General features: G+C 46.0%; 1 protein-coding gene across 23 annotated transcripts in view; it reads right to left on the bottom strand.

Moving 5' to 3' along the window:
- The window catches only part of KALRN (kalirin RhoGEF kinase), a gene marked incomplete at both ends in the record, with an annotated part of 667,375 nt that overhangs the window by 64,850 nt on the left and 583,673 nt on the right, over positions 1–18,852 (bottom strand). For 14 of the 23 annotated variants that reach the window (XM_080657225.1, XM_080657253.1, XM_080657247.1 and 11 more), the window contains 3 exons: positions 2,636–2,731; positions 6,051–6,155; positions 7,365–7,648. In XM_080657225.1, coding sequence (XP_080513351.1) covers positions 2,636–2,731; positions 6,051–6,155; positions 7,365–7,648 — 485 coding nt within the window. The remainder of the gene's footprint in view (positions 1–2,635; positions 2,732–6,050; positions 6,156–7,364; positions 7,649–18,852) is intronic. The other 9 variants (XM_080657248.1, XM_080657236.1, XM_080657254.1 and 6 more) reach the window with 3 other exon arrangements.

Genomic DNA, 18,852 nt, shown 5'->3' with positions numbered 1-18,852 from the left:
TAACACCAGACCCAGTGCTCACACAAACTGGAGGTGAACAGAGACTCCTAATAGTGCTAAGGTGAGTTGTAGTAGTAGGGAAAAGGTAATCCAAAATATGAAAAAATACCGACTTTTGGAAACAAGTGTTTGCTGATGTAAGTGTAAGTGTAAAAAGCTCCTGCACATTAATGGAGGAGAGCATAATGTCCTCAATGACAAATCACCTACCTGGAGGGGTAGGATGCAAATGAGAAGATTCAATGATTTTAACACATAGCACAGCAGGACCTTCTAAGGGCTGTCCTGAGCTGGTCCCGGAAGCCCTTGAGGAGAGATGAGGTTTGAGGGGGCCTTGAAGGACCATTATGCTTTAGGCAAGCACAAGAGGGAGAACATTCCAGAGAAGTGGAGTGGTATGCACAGCAACTTGGAGGGAGGAAAGCTAAATGTGTGCTTGGGGATAGTGAAGAAGACAATTCAGAGTTCATCAGCCTGAATAACAAGTGGATGCTGGAAAGACAGGTTGGAGAGGAGGCTACAGAACATTAGGATTCTGGGTAAGTATCTACGGGCCAGTGATTTCCAAACTTTGATTCTATACCTCTATCGATGAGCATAATTTTGGTTATGCATTCCCAAAGCATGTAACTTATTTATAAATTACATACCATTATGTACAGATTAAAACATACACAAAACCAATGTAAAATAATGAGATGAAGAGATGCTAATATTTTCTTCCTGCATCTTGTGTATCTGAAGGCACGGCATTGGAAATGGCTGCCTGTATAGGTGAGTGGGAGGCTGTGAGCCTTCACTGGCGAGGGAGGCAATAAACAACCTTATGGGAGACCCGACAGGAGAGTGAGGCCAGGGGGGCAGACAGGGTGGGGGAAGACCAAGCAATAGATATTGCAATAGCCCAGGCATGCGGTCAGGGCCCAGGCTCAGGTGGTGAAAGAGAAAATGCAAAAAAAAAAAAAAAAAAAAAAGGATGATTTTTGTTAATCTTCACTGAAGGATATTTTTTCCCATCAATTTTTTAAAGAGAGTGGAAAAGAGGAGGGAGACACAGAGAGAGAAACTTCGATGTGAGAGAGACACATTGATTGGTTGCCTCCCACACGTGCCCTGACCGGGGCTGGGGATCGAGCCTACAACCGAGGTACGTGCCCCTAATTCAAACCCATGACCCTTTAGTCTGTGGCTCGGCGCTCAAACCACTGAGCGAAACCAGCTAGGGCAAAAGGATGACTTTTAAGGGGAAAAAATGAAATGGTATTTAGAGAATGAAAAGGGTGTATGGGTGAGTGTGGAGGGGAAAAGAGAGCAGTGAGGAGTGGTCAGAGAGGTGAGCTTTGACAAGTCAGTGCAGGCGCCCAGGATTACCCAGCTCTGACCAGCGGGACGGTGAGAGATGGCAGGGAAATGAACAACCCTCCAGAGTCTGCACTAGTTACTGAAAACACCAGCTAAGTTTTGTTTTGTTTTTTAATTAGGAAGGAAAGTTAGAAGGAAAAGAAGACATTCGCGTGTATTAAATTGCATTGGTGCAGAGCTGGGGAATTTAACAAGGGAGTTCCTGTAATTAAAGTGATTATCGGGCAGCAGCTTTCCCTAGAGAGCATCCATCGTTTTCCTCTCATTCCTGGGCCAATGGCGCTGATTAACAGTACTGCCCAGCAGAAGTCTGGCAGGAGCACGGGCATTTATCCTAATGGGAGTTGCAATAAAAACCAAGTGAGCGACATAAATGAGAGCAAAGGAAAGGAAAACGCTTCAGACTGCCATGCTGCCCCGACACAGCTCAGCATGAAGCCATGGAGGCTCTGCCCAGAAAGGAGCGCTTTCACCAGCATTGATGCTGCGGCCCTGGACCAGCTCAGGCTCAGAGCGGGTGGGCACCAGCTCCCTTAATTTCCCATGGTGAGGTATCCACGTACTTGTGCCCATTCTCCTTCACAATCAGCAGTCTACTTATGTAAGATTTTGCAAGCTAGAAGGCTCTCCTAGGTCCCCAAATAAAATTACCCAGTGCTTTCACAGGTCCAATCCATGTTGTGTCTCAACAGCAAAGTTAGCTTCTGGGTTAACCAGACACACATCAGTCACTGTCCAAATGTCACTTCCCTGGGGGCTATTTTGTCTTGAGTATTTTTCACCTTTCATCAAGATCACAATCCCAAAGAGCCTGTTAATTGCCGGTGCCCACTCCCAAACAAAGTCCAAAAGGACTCTGGGACCCTAGCTGGTTTGGCTCAGGGTATAAAGCATCAGCCTGCGGACCGAAGGGTCCCGGGTTTGATTCCAGTCGAGGGCACATGCCCAGGTTGGGAGCTTCATCCCTAGTAGGGGGCTTGCAGGAGGCAGCCGATGAATGCTTCTCTCTCATCATTGATGCTTCTATCTCTCTGTCTCCCTCTCCCTTCCTCTCTGAAATTAATAAAAAATATATATATTTTAAAACACACACACACAAAACAAAAGGACTCTGGGGTACAGCTTTTTTAGTAGAAAGCACCATTAGCTGGAAACAGTGCTGTAGGAGGGATGAGGGTGTGTGCTAAGGAGAGCATGGCTGACAGATGCCCGGCCCCGGGGAGCCACATGGAGGTAAGATACAGGCAGAAGTGCCTCCAGGACCCCCACTTACCAGCTTGCTTTTGACCAACTGCTCTATTGCACTGACAAGGTCTGCAGCAGTAGGAACTTCGGCGGAAGCCTGCCGGGCTGCTAGCAAAGAGGAGGACTGCAAGACATTGAGCAGCAAAGGAAAAGCAGATTAGCAAGGAATGAGGAATAGCCATTAGAAAGCAAAACAGCAAGTCCGAAGCTCAAGGCAGGCAAGGCAAGCAAAGCTCTATGTTTCGAGGGAAGAGATGACAGAGGGAGATAGTGGGTATGGGTGTGGGACAGGCCTGCCAGACCCCATGTCAGGAAATCTGGCCAGAAGGAAGCAGGGATGGGACTAGGTTCTCCTTAGGCAGGCCACCAAAGGAGCTGAGGGGTGGGGTCACTGTGTTCCCTGAGAGGCCAATAGGTAAGGGCTGCACCCACTGATAGCAGTGAGGGTGATGGGCATGGGGGGAAGGGGCCAGACAAGACTTTGGTCATTACAGGGCTGCTCATTGCTGTTCCAGGGTGTGAAGGGAGTAAAAACACCTAGCCTCCAGTGTGTCCAAAGAAGATAAATTGTCCTTGCTTTACTCAGATCTTAAATATAGATCTTCACCTGGGGTCAAGCAAAAATGCCGGGGGCAGGGCACGTAGAGATCAGAAAGCTAGACACCTCCTTCACACACACACACACACACACACACACACACACACACACACGCACGCACACGCACACACATGCGCACACACATATGCACCCTCACACACACACTCCTCTACAAACACAGCTATTCCCGGTAAGGTCCCCACACTGGAACACTGGGAAACTATAAAGGGCTTTAGCAGGACGTGTGTGTCTCCTGGAGCAATAAAGGACTCTCCCGCTCACAGTGAAGGCAGGCTCAGCCATGGGCTGTCCCGCTTCCCCTCAACCCACAATAAGGATGGGTCCAGGTGGCTGTTGGTCAATGGTTTGGGAACTCCTGCTCACTGAGGGGCGGTGGCATATTTTCTTCCTTCTCCTACTTGAGAAGAAATTGGGGGAAATGATTAATCCTACATGCATGGCGGAGCTTTTACCCCTGGCACATCGCAGCAGAGGGCAATGGTGTTCCCAGGCCCGGGACGCATGCGCCTTCAGCCTTTGATACTAATGACCGACTGTCCTGGCTGTGCTCTGGTTTCCAGCTTGTCCCTTACGTTTGGGGAAGAGTTTCAGAAAGGAAGCTTCTTGTTGTTTAATCTCAGTGTGAGTTTAGTCTCTACTTCTGAGGCGGGGTAAAAAAAATCAGGTAAGTGTAATTAAGAGAGACATAAGGACACTCTTTTTTCTCCCCTGGGGAATGCAGGAAAAAAGCATCAGTCTGTTTGGAAGTCCAAGTTATCAACTTTTTGATCTAGTAATCCTACCCCCGGGAACTGTCTCCAAGGGCAGCAGTGTGTGTACCAGGTGACCTGGACAGTACTATCTGGAGTAGCCAAAGCTAGAAGCAACCTGGGATATCCTCAAACAGGCCGGTCAAGCTAATTCTGGCACATAAGTAACCTAATACTCCCTCGCTCGTGAAATTATAGTTACGGAGGTAAAATTAATTAGGACATAGTAAGTAAGACATACATGCAAATGAACGAATATTATAAGGAAACATGCACAACATTACAATGAGTAGACTTTTAAAAATTCCTTTTACACTGTTGTAAAAATTATTTTTATAAACCCAACACCATTTGCTAGAAGTTCTGAGGATCCTCAAAATTTCCAGAAAACAAGGAGGAGGGTTAATGAGTCTACAAAGCGACTGTTGCCATCTCCCGGTTTCTGGCTGAGAAAAGTCTACATAGACATCTGGGAGTAAGTCCACATTTTCAGTTAAAAATTATCCAGAAACAACATAACATCCTTTTCCCCCAAACAAACTGTTTCTGCTGTTTCTGGGGTTACTAGAGGGGGAGGGTTCGTGACCTTTACTTATCTTCTGCAAGCTGGCACCTTGGTGCGGAGGGCTGCGTGGGATGGCAGATAATGCGACAAGAGTGTCCCACTGCCCACGGGCGCTATCACTGTTTACAGAACATGTTACACGGATAGGCCTCTGGGAACACAGCAGGCTGGTCCCGTTCCCACCTCAAGGTGAAGCACAGGGATTCCAGGATGGGCACCACGCCAGGCTTCTTGCTACTTGTTGCCAACAGTCAAGAGTCAGAGCTGGCCCTGGAGACCAGGGTCACCAACATCACCTTAGGAGGGGCCACAACTGTGCTTCTCATGGCGAGTCACAAAAGGGCCAGCAACCACATCTTAGTCATCATCCTGTCCTTGGAATGAGTCCCTCTGGCACAGAGGAAGCCCTCAATTAGTGTCTGTGGGTAATGACCCAAATGTAGAGAAGAATTAAAACAAGAATTGGGCTGTCACCAGAAATGCTGAAGCATCCGCACAGTCCTTTTGGAACTGTATCCTAGGTGGTGCTGTATGCATCCGAGGGGGCTGCCCCACTGCATGGCAGAACACTAGAGAGCACAGGGAGACCTGGACAGAGGCTAAGCCACTGCCACCACCACCGCCATTGCTACCACCATCACCAGTACCACCACTACCACCGCCACCACCACCACCGCCAACGCCACCACCATGACTACACTGCCACAACCAGTACATGATATTCTGAAAAGCAAATGCAATATACAATAAAAAATGGAAACCATCACTTCAACTCCAGAGTCCAAAGGACAGCAACACTAAGAGAAAGCGTGGCTTGTAAGGAAAGTGAGTGATGGAGCACATGATTAAAGCAGCCTCTGGCCTCGGGTCAGAACCTGAACACATATCCCACCTCAGCTTCTGCTCCAAAACAACCGGAATGATCACCCTGCGATTAGAGGCCCACTAATCATACTTCCGACACCTGTGGGCCTCAGGGCATTTGCAAAACAGAGAACTTGAGCAACCTGGCATGCTGGGTTTGCCCACCTCTGACAGCAACCTCCCCTGAGCTCCATCCTCATGCTGTGCCTGCAGAATGTCAACAGCTCTGGGCTTGCTTGGAAGCTCCCATTATTTAGGTGCTAGAGTTGAGGACAGGGGAAACAACCAACTGAAGCACAGGAAAATGATCATGGCCGGGACCACCTCAGATTCCTTTTTGAGACTAACTGTGCCTTTTGGGATAAGCTGCTCCCAAAGACAAAGCCATGACCTTTCATCAGTAGGACACGATACCAGCAGATCCCCACTCTGCCCATTCTACAGACACGGCCACACTGCCCAGAATGCAGTCAGACCTCCAGGGTTTGTAGGGGGAGGACCCTACCAACTACAGTCGGAACCCACACCACCATGGATTCATGTGGTGCAAGAGATAACAAGAGAGAGAGTACTGCTGTCTACCATACACACAAAATGAAAGCACATGCGTTACACATCCTCGTTCAAGTGAGTCAAGAAGTCCTACCATCTCATCCTGCGCAGGGTCGTTGTCAAAGATCTTCATGGGCGGAGGGAGCGGGGTGTGAGATTCTTCATCTGGCTCATCTTCACCCCAACCTTTCTTGCTCTTCTAGAACAAAAGAGCATCATTAGTCACTGTTCCACAGAGTTAAAGATGCCAATGGACTTGGCAATTTTTTTTAAAGCAACATATAAGATACCTCCTCTCTCAACCTACCCCTACTTTTTTTAGCCTCAGTGCCTTCCTCTGTAGAATAGGTATACTTGCTTACTCAAAGGACAGTGAGGACCAAATGAGGGACACACACACACACACACACACGCACGCACGCACGCACACACCGGCGCGTGCGTGCGTGCGTGAGACACGTCTACCTTGTGGATTAGCCAGTGAAAGGGAAAGCTGAGTGTGGTCAGAGAGAGCCTAACTTCTTGAGTTTTCGAAGGACTATTAAAACACAGTCTGAGTATCACCAGGCTCCCCTTTTCTCAGGAAGAAATGGCAGGCAGCACAAAATTACAAAGAGCGTATGGTGACATATCAGGAAGTACTTCTTAGTCACAACAGTGACTAGAGTAGGTTAGTTTGCCAGATAAAACAGCTATCTCATTCCACCAACAAACAGACCCGCTACATTTTGGTCACAGAATCTCAGAGTTGGAAGGCACTTCCAAGGGTCATCCCGTCTGACCTCTTGGCTAGCACAGGCGTCTCTCTGTTAGGTGAGATCATGCAGTCTCCCAAACCCTTGCAGTATGGTGGCCATTCATTTCATGAGGGCTCATTCCATCACTAGCTGACCCCGCTGTGAAGTCTCTCTTTGAGCTGAAACCTTGCCTGTGAAAACGTTCACCCGTCTGTCAATCATAATTCTCCCCTGGGAGCAAGCTGGGCTTGTCTGTTCCCTTTCATATGTTGCAGTGCTCAAGACACTTGTAAAGAGCGACAATCTCCCAGCACAGTCTCTGTTTTCCAAGTGAAATGGCCTCTATTCTTTTATTCCTATTCTAAACAGGCTGAGCAGGTTCTGATGGAGTCCCCAGCAGTGGCAGGGGCCTAGGTGACCACCTGGCTCCCATTGGAGCCAAATCTAGCAAAATGGTGTCTGTGTGCAGATGTGCTAGGTGCTGCTCAGTGTCTGAACTGGCCACAGATCAAACTGGCCAGGTCTTGAGAACACAGAGAACTCGGGTCACTTAGGCTCAAGAAGATACTACTGGGGACTAGACTGTCAAGCTTATTACACCCCGGGGAGATGGTGCCCGGGGCTGCAGAAGGATGTGTGCCGAAGCCCTTCCGAGGGCCGCAGGTCGGTACCTCATCAGCACTGTCTCCCTGAGGCGTCGTCTCATCCCCAGGCTTGGGAGAGCCCAGGTCGAAGCTCTTGCGGCCATCGCGCACTTTCTTCTGCTTCTTGATGTTTCCGTCTGCTTTCCCACTGTTGAGCCTGCGCACAGGACTGGTCAGCCACTTCTTAAGGGTGTTGGTGGAGCGCTTGGGGCCGGGGGAGCTGTGGATGGAGTTCAGGGAGGGCTGGCTCTGCAGGTTGGCCACGGACTCGGATTTGCCTCCATTTTCACTTGAGGAATGAGAGTATGCATCTGAGGAAAAACAGACAGAGCGGGTCAGGGGCAATGAAGGCACCTGGCAGCCCGGGCGTGAGGCAGCTCTGTCCTCAGGAAGCGAGGACACGAGGCAGAACGTCAAGGCCAGCTGCAGGCCCTGGTCAAGGGAACTCTCTCTGGAGCGGCAGGACTTGCTTAGACCATCTCAGTTTTTTCTGTGCAAGGCACCACTCCAGGTACTGTGGAAACAGGAGAGGACAGAAGACAAAGACACCTGGCGTCATGGAAAAACCCAAGGTCCTAAGAAGAATTACTGACCAATAGCAATGTCATGGAGCACCCATTAGTGTATTCTAAAGATATGCAAGTCATAGAGTTTATTTTCAGAGGCCCCTTATCTAGCTACACTCCCCCCCCCCCCAACACACACACGGAGAGAAAGAGAGAGAAGCAGAGAGTAAAAGAGCAAGAGAGAGCACACAAGGTAAAGATAATTCACACAGCAGGATGTGATTAATTGTATGGACTCTGGACAACAAGGCAGCAGAATTCAGAGGAGAGTCAGATCAGTGTTGGAAGGGCTGGTCTGCCAAGGTTTGGAGGAAGAGTTGTGTGTGACTAGAAGAGAAGGGAGAAGGAATTCCGAAAGGGGAGAGAGTGGGGACAAAAGCACAGAGGCAGGAAAATGGAAAAGTGAAGTTATCACAGCCCATCAGTAGATCTTTTGAATGAAATAAAGATTAATGGAGGAGAAAATGGATAGAAAGATTAGTGAGGACATTTAATAATGAACTAGGGGTATGAAGTTTATTGTAAGACTTCACTGCAATGACATGATAAAAAGGAGTGTGTGGGTTTTTTTTTGTTTGTTTGTTTGTTGTTAATTAACCTGGTAACTGTATATGGCATAGCCCTGGGAAGGGGGTTAGAATCCAGAGGCCACACCAGGACTGTGCACAGGGACTGCAACAGAATGAATGGGAGGCACTTCCAAGCAAGGAGTGATGCTGTTGTTTTTTTGTTTGTTTGTTTGTTTGTTTTAAATATATTTTATTGATTTTTTACAGAAAGGAAGGGAGAGGGATAGAGAGTTAGAAACATTGATGAGAAAGAAACATCGATCAGCTGCCTCCTGCACACCTCCTACTGGGGATGTGCCCACAACCAAAGTACATGCCCTTGACCAGAATCGAACCTTGGACCCTTCAGTCCACAGGCCGACGCTCTATCCACTGAGCCAAACCGGTTAGGGCGAGTGATGCCGTTCGTATCTGGATGACAATTGAAGGTGAGTTGTCTCTCTGTAGGCTGTTTCTTTCTCATTCCCAGAGTGGTCTTGGGAGGATACCTGCTTTACCTTGACTCCTGATGCCCCATCACTCCAGTGCCGGTGTGCATACTGATATTTAAACCAAACTCATGACTCCGTATTTAAACAAATGACTGGAGTGGCTCCTACTTATCTCAAAGAAGAAATTCCCTTTCCCTCTAATGCCTTCATCCTGGACCTAGACTCAAGGTCTAATCTAGCCTTGGAGCCCTTAGGCTAGACCCAGAAGAAACAAAATCCTGAGAGAAGGAGAGTGAGTGCTTTTGCCCATGGAGAGCTGGCTCAGTGTCTACAACCACCTGATCTCGAGGGCACCAAGCGTGGCCCTGCAGGACTTTCTCAGATATTGCTAGAGTTTTGTACAAAGTTTAGAAAATAGCAGTATAATAGCTGCATCAGGAAGCACGTAGAAAATTGAATTCCTTTCTTAGGTATTGCTAGGGTTTTACACATAGTGTAGAAAATAGCAGAATAGTTGCATCAAGAAGCACATGGAAAATTGAGTTCCTGAAGTCCTTTGTATGGAGGACAACTTACAGGGTCTCTCTGCTGAGGGAACATTTGGGGCTCGACTGACTTAGTAGGCATCGTTTTAAGGACAAAGTTGTAATCTTATCTCAGAGAATTCCTTGCTGGCTGTGGTCTCCAGTATGTTGACATTACTTTTGAAGCCTTGGTATGGGTCTAACTCCTTTTCTCAGAAGCCTGGTGATAAGCATCTCCCCAGCTCGGCAGAGGGACCAGCGCCTTTCTGTTTATCTTCTGCCTATAAGCTGCAGGAGGTTGTCATTCGTCAGGCCCCTGGGATACCACAGGGCTCTATTAAACCCAGGCCCTCGAAACCTAGGTTTATCAGCACATACTCAGTCAGCAGAACTGGAGGCCCAGCCGCATCAGCCGGGCCGTGTGTCACTAAGCAAGGCAGATGACTGTCCAAGTTTTCTGCTCCACAGCAAGTCATAACCTGGCTCTGAGAGGCACTAAAGCTAAACCTGACTGATCATTCTTCCTCCCCCATTGTCATCTGGTTCTGCTTTGGAGAGTCCTGGTAAAATTAATGGCAAGAGTATAAACTACAAAACACAAATTAATAACCAAGAGTATTCTCTATTTTGTTTTTCCTGTGTAAACAATTAGGGTAATTCAACCACAGTCCAAAGAGAAGAGAATTCAAGAGTTGGAAGCAATGTATGATTCATCATCTAGTTAGAACTGATACAGAACCATTTCTAAATCACTTTTTCTTGTTTTTATTTTTTAATTCTGAGGTATAATTGATTTATATTTCTTTTATATTCATAATTGTTTCAGTTTTTTAAAATATATTTTATTGTTTCTTTACAGAGAGGAAGAGAGAGGGATAGAGAGTTAGAAACATCGATGAGAGAGAGACATCGATCAGCTGCCTCCTGCACGCTCCCTACTGGGGATGTACTCGCAACCCAGGTACATGCCCTTGACCGGAATCAAACCTGGAACCCTTCAGTCCGCAGGCCGACGCTCTATCCACTGAGCCAAACCGGTTAGGGCTTGTTTCAGTTTTTTAAAAAAATATTTTTATTGATTTCAGAGAGGAAAAGGAGAGGGAGAAACAGAAACATCAATGATGAGAGAGAATCACTGATCTGCTGCCTCCTGCACGCCCCCACTGGGGAACGAGCCTGCAACCCAGGCATGTGCCCTTGAGAACCAAACCAGGGACCCTTCAGTCCACAGGCCAATGCTCTATCCACTGAGCCAAGCCAATTAGGGCATTGTTTCAGTTTTGAGACATGTAACATTGTATTAGTCCAAGGTGTACAGCATGATTTGATATATACCAGTATATATGTATTGGGAATGATTATTGCCACACTAAGTTTAGTTATCATCCATCATCTCACATAGTTACAATTTTTTTCTTGTGATGAGAACATTTACTAAATCACTTCAAATGCATGGTTATAAAGGAATGCAGCATCATTTCATTTATTACTACTTCAAAGGCCGATTGGCATGTTATGCTCCTCTCATCTTTAAAAAATGGATGCAAAAAAAAAAAAAATAAAAAAAAAAATAAAATAAAAAATGGATGCAATGAACTGTTTGAGGATTTATTCTAGTACCTTGCCAGGCACAACAGTGATGGCACTGATTTATAACATCTTCAACAATAATACTGTTAATCTCATAAAATCCTTCCAAGCTGAGGTAGGTGCTATTTTTTTCTCATCTTAAGAAATAGAAAAACAGAATATTTTAGGAAACCAACGCTCATAGTTAGTAAGTGGCCATGAGGCAAGATTTAAATCCAGATCTGACTCCACTGCACAAATATCGAATCTTATTCCTACATCTGTGTTCACTCCAGGTACTCCCTTAGCCTATATAATTATTGTACAAAGGAGCATGAAGTCACCAGTCTTGGTAATATTTCAAATATACATTTATATATCATTTATCCTGTATTTATAATATATAAAAAGCCAGGGGCCATCATGACCTAAACAACCGACAGACGACCGAACAGTAGGCTGCTGGCCTAGGTGTGGCGGCGGTGGGAGGGGGCTCTGGGTCCCGGTCGGGGCACAGTGGAATTTTGGGTCTCACATGATCTGGGGCATGGCCGGCCTTCAAACTGGACCCTGACAGGAGGGAGGAGGGAGCCCCATTCCTCACAAAATCAGCCATTGGACAGCTTGCTGTCAGCGGCCTGCCAGCCAGGAGTCCCATTCACCTGCACCCAGGACCCTGACAGGAGGCAGGAGGGAGCCCCATTCCTCACAGGAGAGGTTGTTCTGATTCCAATAATTGATTTGTACCCATCTGACACTGGCCTCCCATTTAAATTAATTTGAAGATAGTTTCCCATGATGCCAGCATTTGCGATGACTATTAATAAATCACAAGGACAAACTCTAGACAGAGTAGGAATATTCCTACCTGAACCCGTTTTCGCACATGTTCAGTTATATGTTGCTTTCTCTCGAGTTTGAAGAGTGTGTGATGTTAAAGTTAAAGTTGTAAATACTTCATCACAAGGGAAATTAGTCAAGCACTCTGAAAGTGTTTTCACTCTTAATGTGGTATACAGGGAGATATTAGAATAAGTTTAATCAATTTATCAGTCATTGTTTGTATCAGTGTTGTTTTTACATCATGTTTTTGTTGTTTTTAAATCATGTCTTTGTTGATGTTATATCATGTGATTATTTATTAATAAATTTATATATTCTTTTCATATACATTTTACTAATTTTCTTTCATCTCTGACACTTCTATTATAGAGAAAGGGAAAATAGCAATATTAAAATATTTCCTCTAATTAATTCCCTTTTACTGTGCATGAATTTCGTACACTGGGCCACTAGTATAAGTTATAAAATTTCAATACTGAAAGCAGTCTCAGTAGCACGAATCTTTCAGAGCAAACAATGAAGGTTTTGACATGGGAACCCACTGTCACAACTGAGTTGTCACAAAGCTAGGATCAGAATCCAGGCTCTGAAAGGATGCTTCCTCATCAGCCCTGAAGTATAGAAACTGCCCATTAGACTGCTACCTGGTTTTAAGTCACTGGGAAGAAAATGGGTCCCCCAGATATTCTGGTATGTACCATTTGCTTTCTAAATCAGAAAAAAAATCATACTTTAAAGCTAATTGTACTATGAAATATTTTTAAATACAGAAAAAATTTAACACCCATATAGATATGATAAATGTAAGTATTTTTGCCACATTGGCTTTAGTTTTTAAAAAATTAAATAAAATATCATATAGTTGAAGCCTTTTATTACTTTTGCCTATTTGCAATCCTACTACCCACTTTCCCTTCCCAGAGTTTCTTTTCTGAAGCATCTTTCCCATCCATGTTGTTAGCATTTACTGTGTATGTGAATATATTGTTATTTTCTGTTTTATATTTTATATAATTATAATGTAGGTATCATTTTGTAACTTGTTCTTTTATTCAAAATTTGATTTTTCTGTGTTCATATATGTAGATTTAGTTTATTTTAATCATTGAATACTCTTTCTTAGGACATATTGTGATGTTTGTAATACATTTTCATAACAGTAGACATTTAGGTTGTTACACAAGCATGTGTGTGTGTATGTACACACAGGTGTATAGTGATTTTAAGCACTCCTATATAGGTCTCTTTGCATATGTGTGAGAATTCCTCTAGGACAAAGCTCCCCAAACTATCTGTGGTAAGAGACCCAGTTTTCTTATATCTAGTCTGCTTTGGGCCAATCCTATATAATAAAAGGCTAACATGCAAATCGACCAAACGACAGAACAACCGGTCACTATGCTGTGCACTGACGACCAGGGGGCAGACGCTCAATGCAGGAGCTGTTCCCTGGTGGTCAGTGCACTCCCACAGGGGGAGCGCTGCTCAGCCAGAATCTGGGCTCATGGCTGGTGAGTGCAGCTGTGGTGGCGGGAGCCTCTCCCGCTTCCACAGCAGTGCTAAGGATGTCCCTGTGGGGAGCGGGCCTAAGCCATCAGTTGGGCATCCCCCAAGGGCTCCCGGACTGTGAGAGGGCGCAGGCCGGGCCGAAGGACCCTCCCCGCCACCGAGTGCACAAATTTCATGCACTGGGCCTTTAGTATTTTTATAACATACAAAGTCAATTTCTTGGAAGTCAGAAATGCCAAATTATTATAAAAGCTTCTAAATACTCACTCTCATTTCCTTTACTTATTTATCTCATTGTGAATTGGAAGTAAACAGCTCACAAATCTTCACCATCTGCAGATCACACAATGAGTAGCACCACTCTCAACCCCATGGCATTTAAAGTATATATATCCAGGTAGAGCCTCGGTTTAGGGAATGCACATTACCAACTTCACTAGGTATATCACATTGCTCTCCGAGTTACTCTGTCAACTATGTGTAAAAGTTCTCGTCTTCCTGCCTTCTCCTCGATGTTTAATTATATGTACACTAGCACATAATTTTCCTCTGGAAAAATTAAATGTGTTCTCCCTAACCCAAAACTCATACTTCAAGGAAGTAAACTAAGATGAATGCAGAACGCTTCAAGAAGCAATGAAGAGGTAAAAACCAGTGCCTCTCGATCAATAGGAAATGTGTCCTATAGTTGGTATCTCAGCCACAACTGGAAAATAGGAAATTTGGCAGGATAACCCATGAGGTTGAGGGTCCAGCTTCATAGACTGAGTGGCATAAGCTTAAGTGCATGGCCATGGGAATATAATGATACTAATGAACTAAAGGAAATGCAAGTGAGACAACAAACTCTTATCCATTGGCAGACTCTCATACTTTCATCCCTACTTTCTTCAATTCCCAAGCTACTTCTCAAAACCACCCAATGTCTTCCTTAGTACTTGAGGGAAAGACATGCTATATGGTCACAGAAAATATTCCAAAGTTTAACCAATAGCTAGGGAATTCTTGACACCAACACTCATCTTTTAGTGATAATTTTGAAGTTGACTTTGAGAAGCACTGCTGGTCTGATACATTTCCTGCCTTGCTTATCTAATCCAAGAACAATCTACTGGTGCCTACTCAGTGGATTGCAACACAGAGATGACCTGGGCTCTGAACTTGCTCTGCCACTAACTAGTTAGGTGGCAATGGACACACAATCAGGCCTCTGTTTCTTTATTGACAGAATGGACAGATTAGACAGGATGCTTTCAGAGCCTGGCCCCACCACTGATGAGCTGTGTAACTCTGAGCCAGTTACTGTGCCTCTCTGTATTTCGGTTTCCTCATCAGTAAATGAAGATAACATTAGTATCTATGCCATAGGACTGTTATTAGGATTAAGGGGTTAATATTTATAAAATGCTGAGAGCACTTTAGACCCATAGGAAACATCCTTTAAGTTAAATAAAAATCAATAAAACCAAGTCTTCCTTAATCTATGACTGTGATTTTATTCTGTATGTCCCTTAATTCCACCTAAAAGTTAGACTAGATCATTTAAGGCCATTTTTTATCTTCAAAGTTTTATGCATCATGAAAGCAAAGAAAAACTGAATGCTGCCAGGTGCCATTCTGTGCCACCCTCCCTTCCCACTTCAAGTAACCATTCCTATAACCAATGCCTGAATCTCCTCCGAGAATAAGGGAGCCACACCCTTGGACTCCCAGGCCACTGTTGCCCCCTCCTCATCATTTGGAAGTGTTAGCAGCAGAGGTGATTCCCGGGAGATGACACAAGCCTCCTTATCTATAGTGCTATCTACAGGACCTGAGCAAAGGAACAAGTGAGGAGACTAGGGTCTCAGATACCACCATGGGGTTAGAGTCACTACGTCAGTATTGTCAGACTAAGCCTTGGGGCAATGGCTCCAGGAATTCAGGATTGATGAGAGTGTGTGTGTGTGTGTGTGTGTGTGTGTGTGTGTGTGTGTGTGTGTTGGGATTTTAATCACAGCAACATGTTTCCAAGCAATACAGGAGATGAGAGCTCTGCTTGACATGGAGATGAAAACTAGAATAAAGCCCATGAGAGTTTGTGCACTGAACACATTGTACCAAGCCCAATGTCTACGTCAAATATTGTCCTTCTTTTAGTTGGGTCACCCTTCCTTAGCAAGCAAAATAGAAGATGCTCGTGTACAACATGAGGAGTAACTGAATATACTAGATATTTGTTGTATCTAAATATGGCTCGTTTATAAAATCAATTTCCCTTTTACAAAGTTTCAGCTCATATTTATTTCACGTTTATGTGCACCTTAAAAAAAAGCGTCTACCCTTTCTGTCCTAGTGTAAATTTTGCAAAACTATTCTGAAAGCAAAATACATTGTATATAAGTCATCAAAGAGTACAAATTTGGGATGTGGCAAGTGCCTTGTGGCTGCATCCACAGGACTGTCAACCACTATTTTTCACAAAATGTCAATTCAGCCTTCTTTCTTCTGACCACACAGTGAGCTGAAAGTGAAGAATTACACCTCCTAGACAAAAAGAGAAAACAATTTCATTTGTTTTGTGGGTTTAGTATCCCCAAGACCAAGAACAGTGTCCTTACAAGGGCGGGGCTGGGGCCAGAGAGCCTGTGCATGTGCCACCCAAGGTTCCAGCGGATCATGAGCACCCAGATGCGTAACTCATGAGGCTGGCCCATCACTTCCCACACATCTTTGAAGGCACGACTCAAGACTGAAAAACTCATTTTCAACTCACTCTTCTGGAGTTCATACCCCAAACACATGTCTTTCACACACTGTATTGTGTAATGGCTAAAAAAAAATACGGGGTCTTCTTGTTTTATATTCAATACTAGAGGCCCGGTGCATGAAAATTCATGCACTGGACGGGGGGCGGGGGGGGAGGCGCGGGGGCGCGGGGGGTGGCCCTCAACCCGGTCTGCCCCCTCTCACAGTCCAGGAGCCCTCAGGGGCAGGAGGCGACCCAGCGATCGGGGAAGGCAATGCCCCATTACAATTCTGCTGCTGCCACTGCCGGCAGCACGAGCCTCAGCTGGTTCTGGTTACCTGAGCCTCGGGCGGCTCTGGGTGGCTGGGCAGCCACCATCCTAGGCTTGCCTGAGCCTCAGGCCTGCCCTGGGCAGCTGGACAGCCGACATCCGAGGCTTGCCTGCACCTCGGGCATCGGCTGAGCAGCCTACATCTGAGGCTTGCCTGCGCCTCGGGCCGGCCCTAAGCAGCTGGGCAGATGACATCTGAGACTTGCTTGCGCCTCAGACTGGCCCTAGGTTGCAGGACAGCCACTATCTGAGGCCTGCTTGCGTCTTGGGCATCAGCTGGGCAACCACCATCCGAGGCTTGCCTGTGCCTCGGGTCGGTCCTGGGCAGCTGGGGGGCTGAGGGTGGGTCCGGCCACACCGCGTGCCTGCTACCACCTCCCCTGGCAGGGCAGAAAGGACTGGGGGACTCCGGTGGGGCTGAGGGGACTGGATGCCGCCATCTTGTGGCTATGGGTGCCGTCAGCTTTGTGATGGTGTGATGGTCAATTTGCATATTCCCTCTTTATTAGATAGGATACCCATCTTATCTAAATGGTCAGTGGGTCTATAAATGTCCCCCTGGTACTCATCATAATACTGTATTGGAAGCTTTGATCCCAATGGCCCAAATCAGAAGGAATGACTAGGTACTTATTTACTAGATATTTACACAAGATCCTCAATCAACTGTTCTTTTGTTTTGCTTTAGCTCCAATGACACAGGAGTAATTGTAAACTCATCCTCATTGCTTTCCATGGCTTGAACTGTATAAGGCAAATGCATTTCAATACATCTGTCTACAGAGATTCCATACCCAAAAATTGCTGGTTTCTTTGGCTTTCTAGAAATAATTTACTTAATGTAAAAATTATCAAAGTATTGATACTTTTCTTTTTTCACACTGGAAATGGCACATTTAGAGAAGGGCATGTCATGGGAAGATGGAGGGTGGAAATTCTCTGGGCAATCTATATTAATAAAAGGGTAATATGCTAATTAGACTGGGACACCGTCTGGATGTCCTTCCAGACAAAGCCATGATGGCAGGGCCAAGGCAGAGACAGTTAGGGATGATCAGGCCAGGAGGGGAGGGCAGTTGGAAGCGAGCAGGCCAGCAGGGGGAGACAGTTGGGGGTGAGCAGGCCAGCAAGGGGGGGTGGTTGGGGGCGATCAGGCTGGAGGGGGGGGCAGTTGGGGGCGAGCAGGCTGGCAGGGGGGGGAGTTGGGGGTGAGTAGGCCAGCAGGGGGGGCAGTTGGGGGCAAGAAGGCTGGCGGGGGGGGGGCAGTTGGGAGCAAGCAGGCCGGCAGGCAGAGTGGTTAGGGGCGATCAGGCAGGCAGGCAGGTGAGTGGTTAGGAGCCAGTGGTCCCGGGTTGCGAGAGGGATGTCCGACTGTCAGTTGGATTGGGCCTAAACCGGCAGTTGGACATCCCCCGAGGGGTCCCAGATTGGAGAGGGTGCAGGCCGGGTTGAGGCACACCCGCCTCCATGCACGAATTTCGTGCACTGGGCCACTAGTAAATACATAAATCCAATGGTCTATATGCAGAAACAACCAAAACCTACAGTAAGTATGAGTATATCCTTCCTGGCTTAAGTTGATGGCTCTGGCAGCACTCAGTGGGAAACTCGTGAAAGCCAATTTCCTGGTTGCACATTCGGCTGAGGCCCTGAGGCTATGGACCACCACATCCTGGCATGACTGGCTTCCCAGCAAACCATTTGGTTGTCCACTTGCTACCAGAGGATGAAGAAAGCTGGTGTGGTGACAGCAACTGGAAAGGGGGAAAGGGGAGAATCAGCCTGGTCTAGAAACACTGTTCTTAACACTCAGAAACCTACTGTCCTTGCAATTGCTCCTGCCACAACTTTAGACAAAACTTGGCAAACACGTCCTGGCTCAGAATATTCTCTTTCCTCTCTTGTTGCCATACTCAAGTCCCAAATGCAAGAGCCCCTGCTTTGTGTTCATTATGCCACAGTTTCTATAAAGCACTAAGTTCAGGAATCTCTTCTCCAGCAAGTCCTTTGCCAAACCATCATTCCCTACTTCACCACTTTACTCAGACTTTATGTGTTTTCTTTTATCATTTGTTTTTATATCTAAATCTTTAGGTATTTGGGACATCCTTGTCTGATTGCCCCTACTAAACAAAGAGTACAAAATGAAGGACCACTCTGAGCCTTTGCTGGAGGCTAATTCTAGCATGTCATAATTATGCAATAAGTTCATCAAAAGGTTGATGAACCTTGGGGCTTCAGCAAGGCTGAATATCTGCATATTATCTGCTGCTGGAATAGCTGAAAGCATTTCCCCAAACCTGAAGTTCTGCATATATTATTGCCTGCTGTCAGACAGCTGAGGACAGTTCCTCCAACCTGATAATCTATTGTTTACCAAACTTTACCTTTGATATGTATATCTGCTTTACTATAGGGAAAAATGTGTTAATAAAAAGCTAGGGG

The sequence above is a fragment of the Plecotus auritus genome, assembly GCF_963455305.1.
Source record: "Plecotus auritus genome assembly, chromosome: 2".
NCBI lineage: Eukaryota > Metazoa > Chordata > Mammalia > Chiroptera > Vespertilionidae > Plecotus > Plecotus auritus.
This window is presented reverse-complemented; position numbering and strand designations above follow the sequence as displayed.